Here is an 8,403-nt window from a genome sequence, read left to right as displayed (position 1 = left end):
TCCCTAGTAGGAACCTACCGCCCTCCCCCGCTCCCGAGGCCGGGAGCTCCGGGGGCGGCAACGGGGGCGGCGGCGCCGAGGGAGGCGGAGTCCCTGCGGGGAGAGCGGTTGTGGGGCGACCCGGGCGGCGAGCTCCCGGGCACGGGGGGCCGGCAGGCGGTGCCTTCCCGCGGCGAGCTCCGGCAGCCGCGGCGAGCCCCGGCAGCCGCAGCGAGCCCCGGCGAGCTGTGGGGCCGCGCCGGGGCAGCCGCGGTCGCCATGGCGACGCGTCGGGCCCGGCCGGGCCGCGCTTCCTGCCGGTGCGGCGCCGCGACTGCTCGGCTGGAAACAGCGCAGGCGGCGCGGCCCCGGCCGAGCTGAAGGGCCCAAAGGCGTAAAGCGCCGCGGGGGAGAGGAGGGTGTTTCCCGCCGGACGAGTTAGGCGTGGCACCGCCGCGGACGGTGCGGGGCCGGTGGGTGCCGCGGGGCCGGGAGGGCCGGGGAAGCGCAGGGGGACGGGCCGGGGGAGCGGAGGGGATTCGAGGGGATTCGAGGGGATTCGAGGGGATGCGGGCGGCGGGCGAGCTCCGGCAGGACCTGGCGCTGCCCCGGGGCCGGTAGGACAGGTGCGCGGTGCTTTCCCCCGCAGCGGCGTGTGTCCCGCAGTGGTTTGAAACGCGTTTTATTCTCTCCCCGTGAAAGAAAGGGTGATTCTGAAGTAGGACGGTAGTCACCAGGAAGCGGTTTTAGTGCTGACACGAAAAAACCCAAACCCCCTAAACCTATTTTTTTGGTTGTTTTTTTAAAATTCACGGTTACAGAGGTCTTGCCTGCTGACAGTGTTATTTTTTTCTCTGGAAGTTCATAGTAAATCAGTTGCTGCCAGCTTGGGGTTCCAGCACACCTAAGAATCTGCTGAAGCCCAAGCATCGCCGTTCTACTAGTGGCGCTTAGTTCTCCTGTTTATCTTTTTTCTTACTGGGTCGTTAACTTGGTGAAAGATGGCCAAAATTGAAACCCACACTACTAGTTAGCTTTTGCTTGGTGACGTGTGCCAACTTTGTGTGTTTTGGTTCATTTTTGTTTATTTGTTTTTACATGCTCTCCTACTTAAAGAAAGCTGACCGGTTGCTCAGCAGGATGAAGGAGTTCCCGTGCTCTGAAAAGGTCATTTTGTAAAAACCAACACGTGCCTTTTCTTGTGTCCTCTTGCACGGATCTTATTTCCAATTTGAAAAATGTCACGCTTTTATGTACTTCGTATTTTCATGTGTTGTGTGTGGTATTGCTTCAAAGTCAAAGGTTTGTTTTAAGACGTGTCTGTATAAAAGGTATATCTGTAGCCGGTGGGGAGGTATTTCTAAACAGTTCATTTTTACATACAAAAGGATATTTAAAGAAGTATGGATGGCTTCTGGACAGGATATGGTGAGGCATTTGGGCAGGAAACACAAGACTTCACTTTGGAGTGTGGGATGGAATGGCCACGTGAATTTAACTCTTTTTGCACAATGGTTCTTGTGCCCGAAGGGAGCAGTCAGTTCTGTCATCCTGTCGTTGGCCACATCCCCGATTTTGCTTTTTCTGTTTCTCTTTCGAGCTGTGATTGGATTTATTTGGTTTTCTCACGCAGTGCTGAGGGTGTGATTGCAAAGCCAGCGAGGCCATGGCCTCTGGAAGGATGAACCAGAAGGATTGGTATGAGGTCCTGGGGGCCAAACCATCGGACAGCCTGGCAGAACTGAAGAGGAAATACCAAAAACTTGCTTTGCTGGTAAGGCTGCATCCGATATTTAAGGTACACCAAAGCCTTTTTTGTAAACCAGTAAGGTAATAGTTGCAAGGTTTGTTTTTACACTTTGTGTATCCATGTGGTTGGTCAGGTGTAACCCTCGAGTACACAAAGAACAAAAATAGTTTTTTTTTCCCCTAACAGTCAGTAGTTTTGAAATCAAAAATGAATAGGAGGGAAAAAAAAGTTAATTTTATTGGAAAGTTCCTGGTGAGTTTTTTGTGGAGTTGCATTCTTGGTCATGCATTAACACTTCGTGTTCTGTGAATTCCCCTGATTTTTTCAGTACTGCTGCTGTACGTGCCTAAGAATCTCAGAGCTTTACCACATTATTCTGGGTGATTCTTGGCTCTTCTGTTTTACTCTCTCCCTTGAATTCAGGCATTTTGCTCAAAAAGTGCTTTGGCTTGGGTTTCTGAGGAAAATGGAGTGTCTTTTTTGATACTGTTGACACTTTTCAGCTGAATTGTGATAGACAGATAGAGTTCCCAAGGCAACTAAATTCCTCTTTCTCTGGTGACTTGGTAGAGAAGAAGAACTTGGTTTTTGTGAGCGGAACTTAGTTTTTGTAGCAGAAACTCCCTTTTCTGTCGGAGGCTGCTGGCTAGGCTGTCAGTATTGGCGGGGTGTTGGAGCATGTGCATGGCAGATCTGAGGTGGTTTGAGGTGTCAGAAAGAATGTGGTAAGAAGTTGGGATTTTTAAGTGAGGTAAAGAGAATGCCAGTGACCAGGAGAGTGAGTTTTGTTAGAGTTGAAGTAAAATCATGGTGTTGTGAGGGGAGGTTGTTAACTTTTATTTCTAACCATTGTAGAAACCGTTTTAGAGTTTGGTCATTTCACCAGTGTGTTCCAATTTTACACATCTTGGTGATGTGTAAAATCTTCAGCTGAATTTGCTAGGCACCCCCAGCTGTGCATCTACTCCTTCTCAGTACCCCCTGTGAACTTACTTCTTTGCCTGAAGCTGATCAGTTGTACTTAGTCTTAAGTTCTACACCTGGCAAGATGTTTGTGTGCAGGTTCTGGACATAAATCCTTTGGTTCTCACTATTAAACTTTGATTATTCTAATGTAGGAGAGGGCTTTGGAAACCAAGTTTCTTAGTTCCGTTTTGAATAGAAATTGTTGGTTTTTTGGACCTATATGGTTTTTATTCTATTGGATTGCTGGTAATACGTGAGTAAAAGATTAATAAATGTCTGTTTGTTCTTAATGAAGATCGTCAGGGGGCCATGGTGTAAAATGCCTCTTCTGTCCAGACAGGGGGCTAATTTAAACTGAATACTGTAGTGGAATTAATAATTTATTTTCCTATGAATTGATGTTTAATAATGGAATTAAAATTATAGGTGTTGTTCAGAGCTGTTGTAGAAGTGAAGCTCACATAGCCCCTTTCTTGTACGAAATTTTTTTAAATTGTCTTTTTTTTTTTAATGGAGCTGTACTTTGATGTAATTTCATGTCATTATTTTGGGGTGTATGAAGCGAGAATTATCGAAGTGTACAACTGTGTGTCTACACCGCTAACTGTAGTTTCAGAAGATTAAATTATTGTTTTAATATTGTTTGTATACAAGCATCTCTTTAGCACCTGTGACTGGTTAGTGCTCTTTATTTGAAAAGTCAGTGAGAAATGTTAGAGAAAATGAAGATACTTTTTCTTGTTTGTTTTTCTTTTAGTGTCTGTGATGGATCCCTCTCTGACTAAAAAGAGATGTTTACTGTTGTTTACTTGTAGGTGTATTCCCAAGGCAGATCTGCTTCTTATCTGTTGTTGTTACCATATGTCCTGTCTCTGCTCATCTTTTTCTTTCAGCTGAACTGTTGCAGACTCTGCCTGGTGCTCTCCTTCCTGGTGCAGCATCTAGCACAGTCACTCTGAGCTCTCTAAAGCATGGTGCTAATGAGACCACCATGCTTTCTGTGGCTGGTCCTTGCAGCCTGTGGTGATTTCTCAGCTCTGAGTGCCCAAGTGCTCCTTGGGTTCTCTGGTGCTGTTACTGGGGATGGTACAAGTGGCACTGCCAAGGGCAGGGGACAGGGCTGCCTGCAGGTGCATGCAGGCTTTTAGCAGCTGGAATGGCAGATGAGCACAGCCACGTATTGCTTCTTAAAAGACTGCATGTCAAATTTTATGGTCAGTGCAGGGTGTTTTCCAGTTTTTATATAGCTGCAGAAGTTAATCTCCTGAAGAATTATGCTGTGCTAATAGCCTTAAAGTCCAAAGGTTTGCAGAGGAACTTGCATGTTGGATAGCAGCTGCAGTTAATATGACATTGATTCTGTAATCATGAATATTCTGATCGCACGTGTTCCTTAGCATCAGGCAGAATAAATGGTGGAATTTATTTTTAAACATAGTTTTGCTGTTAAAATAAAAATGGCAAACCTCTGAGTCCGAGCCTTTTTCGAGTGATCCCCAATGCTTCATGTTGAGCATTTTCTTTTTGCCATCTGCTATTTTCTGTATTTGTCAACACATGTATGCTGAGCATCTTGAAGGAACAGGCAGATGTAAAATTTCCAAAGCTAAAAAGAGTTGGAAATCATGCCATATGTCATCCAAAAGAGAACTATATTTGCAGTTAAATCTCAGGACTGACCTTAATAATACAAAGTAGTACACAATTAAAAGTGTCCTTTAATTGTAAGAAAAGCAATGCAACTTTACAGCTTGCAGCTTTGTAAGAATGACTTCATCAGGGCAAATTCCCTTAAAACTAACGAATTTTTAAAGCCAACCCCCTTTTTCTTAATTCTAACAAACTGAGGATGGAAAAAGTTAATAACACAGAACAAAACTGTACATAGATACCCTACTAGAGTGAATATATTTTTCTTTATTCCACCTAATTTTTTCATTTGGTCAGGTCACAACGAGTGTGCAAGTGAATTATTTTACTATAGATAATATGAGTTCAATCCTTAAGAATAGTATTAATTTGATACAGAAAATGAGTGTGGGCTAAAACTAGGGTTTTCTTTTTCCCACCACACCTTCTAATTATTTAAACATCCTATAAAATTTTCTTGAGACTTAATTTTTTTTTTTAAATAATAATTCTTGTGTGCTTAGGTGACTGATACCTGGATCATCTTGATACTCTTACTGTAATAATCAGTAGCAGCTGAAGATGACAGACTTGGGGGCACAAGATGCACGTACCATTGTCAATTCTATAAAAAGCTTCTTTTTAAAAGAAAATAAAACTTCTGTGTATGCAGGCTCATACTCTGGCACAAAGCTCCAGCCAGTAATTCTGAAAGGAGAAAAAAAATCTGTGAGCGAGTGCTTTGAAACCAGCAAAGCTCAGTGCAAAAGATTCCTTGGCTGGCTCTTACAAACTCATGCTAAATTGCTTTCTGAAGCACAGATGACTTGTAGTTTCTGTACCTGAAAGGAATCCAGCAAATTCTGAGAATGAATATCATGTTGAAGTGGTAGGAGTAGGTCTTGAATCTTCTGTCTTTGGAACGTGCTGGTGGGTTTGAGATCTTTGGGATAAACACAGCCCTTTATCCACAGTTACATACATGGTAGTTTCAACAAGGTGATTTCTTAAACGGATAAATGGATTTTGTGTTCTGTGCTTGGTTTTTTAAGGAATCCATTCAGCTTTTAGGAAGGACAGTGCTTATGTTCCTTTTCTAAATGTGTGTAAAATTGGCAGAAGATGAAATTAGAGCAACAGAAATAGGACATTCAGGGCACAACTCCCCTTCTCTCCATCTTATTTTTGGCACAGTTTTAGCATTTGCTTTTGGTCTAGCACTTTGTGGTCAAAGGAAAAGTCATCAGATTGTTCTTGCATTTTTATGTAGCTGCTTTATATCTGAAAACTGCTTTTCACCAGGAATAAAGTCACCAAACACATAAGCTTTGTCTAGCTGAAAATCAGGTGTCTGTTCCTGTTGATGCTGATGATATTATAGGATACCTTTCAACTGGAAAAAAAATTATTGTGCAGGAAAATTATATGCTGCTGTTACAATGTATGCCCTAATCTTAAAGAAAATCCATGTAATTTGAGCAGGCAGTATGCAAGAAGCTCTTATTTTTAATATGGTAAGGAAATAAAATGTGCCACTTAGCACAGAGTGCTACAAAGATTATCTTTTTTTATCAAAAGGGGTGGTGTGTGTGTATATAAATACAAAGTGTTAAGGTGCTCACTTGATCTGTTTGAAAGAGTAGATTTGCAAGCAGAACATCAGGCATAGGTGAGAATGAATCCCAGCAACAGTAAATAAGGAAATTAATAGAAATTTAATGAGGCAAAATTACTTCAAGAAGAGATTATTCCATAGAGCACGTTTAAAGGAAAGATTTTTTGGAGAGCAGAGAATCTGTTGTCAGATTTATGTACACATCTAAATTCTGCAATCACAAGAAACGCAGAGAGTGTCCTATATGTGAAGTTAAAGAGCTGCTTGTTCTTTTTTTATGATTGTTGTTTGGAAGTTTGTTGCAAGGTAAATTCAGAATTAGTCCTGAAAGGACCTGATGACTGAGGAACTTGGTGCAAAATTTGAGAATTTGAAACTAAAACTGAGAACACTTGGAGTTTTGTGTTGGAAGTCTCACAATAATGCTTTTCATGAGAATCAGGCAGTGTATGTATTCCTTTTTCAATAACCTTGGCCAGGTTTGGGGTTTTTTTAAATTTGAATAGCAGCATATGTTAGAGGTGTTTCACTGACAGTTGTGCTTAACTAATTGCTAATTCTAACTTCACCTAACTGGTAGAGAATGGATTTGTAACTTGACAGTGTAAAGAGAACAAGTTCAGTGCAGCCTGGAGCTTGGCTGGAGTTTATCTGATAGCTGCAGAAAGATTAACCATCAAGTTTAATACAGAGGACTATGGTTTCAATGCTCAGGGTAGATTTACTTGGAGCTGTTCTTTACACCTGATTTGCCAGTTATCACTTTGATACAAAGAAAGGGGCATATTTTCAAGTTGTGACTTGAGAAGCTGATCACTGGCCGAGGTAGTACCAAGTGAAGCTTAGTGTTAGAGAAGTCACTAATTCAGACAGCTTCATTAGCCAGGTCATGATCGTGCTGCTGCTGTTTAAACTGTGGGTTGTGTGATTTGTTCACCTGACTTGGGTGTTGGCCTTTGGTTTACTTTGCGTTGTGTAATGATTTTTTAAAGGTGTAGGTGAATTTCAGTGAGTGGACGGGGTGTGAATATCCCTACAGAAGAAATTTTATCTTTAACTTCCATAGAATATGATAACCTATAGCATCGCAAGATGAGCCAGTAGTGCGTTGCTTGTCCAGGGAGTTCAGCCAGTTGTGAAAGTAATGGTAGTTTCAAAAATTTCTAAATTTAATCTGTTTATTTACAGGGTTGTTGTCCACAGTTCATTCGTTATAATGTGCAGCTTCTGGTACCTCATCCTCTGGAGATTTATGGTTCATACATAACAGAATGGGCACCAGGCAGTTGAAATGGGAGATTTGGCCAAATTGTGCTTGGCCTTTGATGTCATTTGTGCTCTGCAGAGGAATCTGATGCCTCCCTTGTACACTTTGTGCCCTGGTTATGTCAGTTATTCATTATAACAATGTATTTTAAGAAAGATTTATACTGTTGTTTGGTAGGCTTTTTGTGCAAGGTGTTCAATATTCACAAATATTCACTGTGTCCTGAGTCAATATAAAACTAAAATTCTGATTAAAAATAAAACCTTTAGTAGCTTATTTAATGCCATAAAGATGTTTCTGTAATATTTGCAACTGTTCTTTCAGCATTTTGAAGACATATTTAAGTAGTTTTATATTGTGCAGTGTGCGTTTTATCTCCTCTCTAACGTGAGATGTTTGAAATAAAAGTCACGTAGCAAAAGGTACTAATTAAAGCACAAAGATGGAAGCTACAAGGGCCAGCATAAATGCTTTCCCATCATAAATGTTCTGGTTGTTCTGATGTTTGAACAGCCACAGTCAAGAGTACTGTGAGGTGTTCAACATGTCCAAATCAGACTGTGCGTTCAGGTGTCTACTTCAGAGATTTTAAGCACTAGGTCAATTATTTAAAGATGCTAGAACAGAATAGCTGTAACAGAATATTCAGAACAATGGTCTGAAGGGTAAGAAAAGTTCGGGGTACAATCAATCATCTGGCACTGGCTGTGTTTGTATAAGGATCTCTTATTGCTGTTAAACAAAATCGACCATGTTTGTGTTGAATCTGAAATAGTTATTACATTTTTTCAAATATTGTTGTGAGATGTACTGACCTCTAAAATTCAGTGTTCTGGGGACTTGTTGGATTTTTTTATTACTTAAATAAACAGTCTGTGTCTTATTTTGTCTTCTTTTTGAAATACATAATATAATTTTTACAGAAAGCTGTTAAAGCAACACATTCTCACGTTCCTTCTTTTTTTCATCTCTTTACACTAGAGTGGGAAAATCCCCATCTGAATGACACAACTGTCCCACCCTCCATCTTTTCCTTGCCTCACTGCATCAGAAATGCTTCCTCATCTCCCATTGAGCTCAAATGCTCAGCCGACATGAGCTCATTTGAGCTGATTTAATGCAAAAGTGAGTTTGTGTACCTGAAGGCTTGGCTTGTAGGATACTTTGCAGATAGCTTATTACTATGGAAAGAAAAGT

General features: G+C 41.5%; 1 protein-coding gene across 3 annotated transcripts in view; it reads left to right on the top strand.

Annotated features, from left to right (window-relative positions):
• The first annotated feature begins 384 nt into the window (after nucleotides 1-384).
• DNAJC24 (DnaJ heat shock protein family (Hsp40) member C24) overlaps nucleotides 385-8,403 on the top strand; it is a 33,483-nt gene continuing 25,464 nt past the window's right edge. Inside the window, exons 1-3 of one of the 3 annotated variants that reach the window (XM_066187267.1) lie at nucleotides 412-452; nucleotides 1,096-1,146; nucleotides 1,613-1,753. In XM_066187267.1, coding sequence (XP_066043364.1) covers nucleotides 1,646-1,753 — 108 coding nt within the window. In that variant the 5' untranslated portion in view covers nucleotides 412-452; nucleotides 1,096-1,146; nucleotides 1,613-1,645. Of the gene's footprint in view, nucleotides 453-541; nucleotides 606-1,095; nucleotides 1,147-1,612; nucleotides 1,754-8,403 lie in introns of those variants that run through there. The other 2 variants (XM_066187268.1, XM_066187269.1) reach the window with 2 other exon arrangements.

The sequence above is a fragment of the Chamaea fasciata genome, unplaced genomic scaffold, assembly GCF_029207755.1.
Source record: "Chamaea fasciata isolate MVZ Bird 193981 ecotype frontalis unplaced genomic scaffold, bChaFas1.0.hap1 SCAF_7, whole genome shotgun sequence".
Lineage (NCBI taxonomy): Eukaryota > Metazoa > Chordata > Aves > Passeriformes > Sylviidae > Chamaea > Chamaea fasciata.
This window is presented reverse-complemented; position numbering and strand designations above follow the sequence as displayed.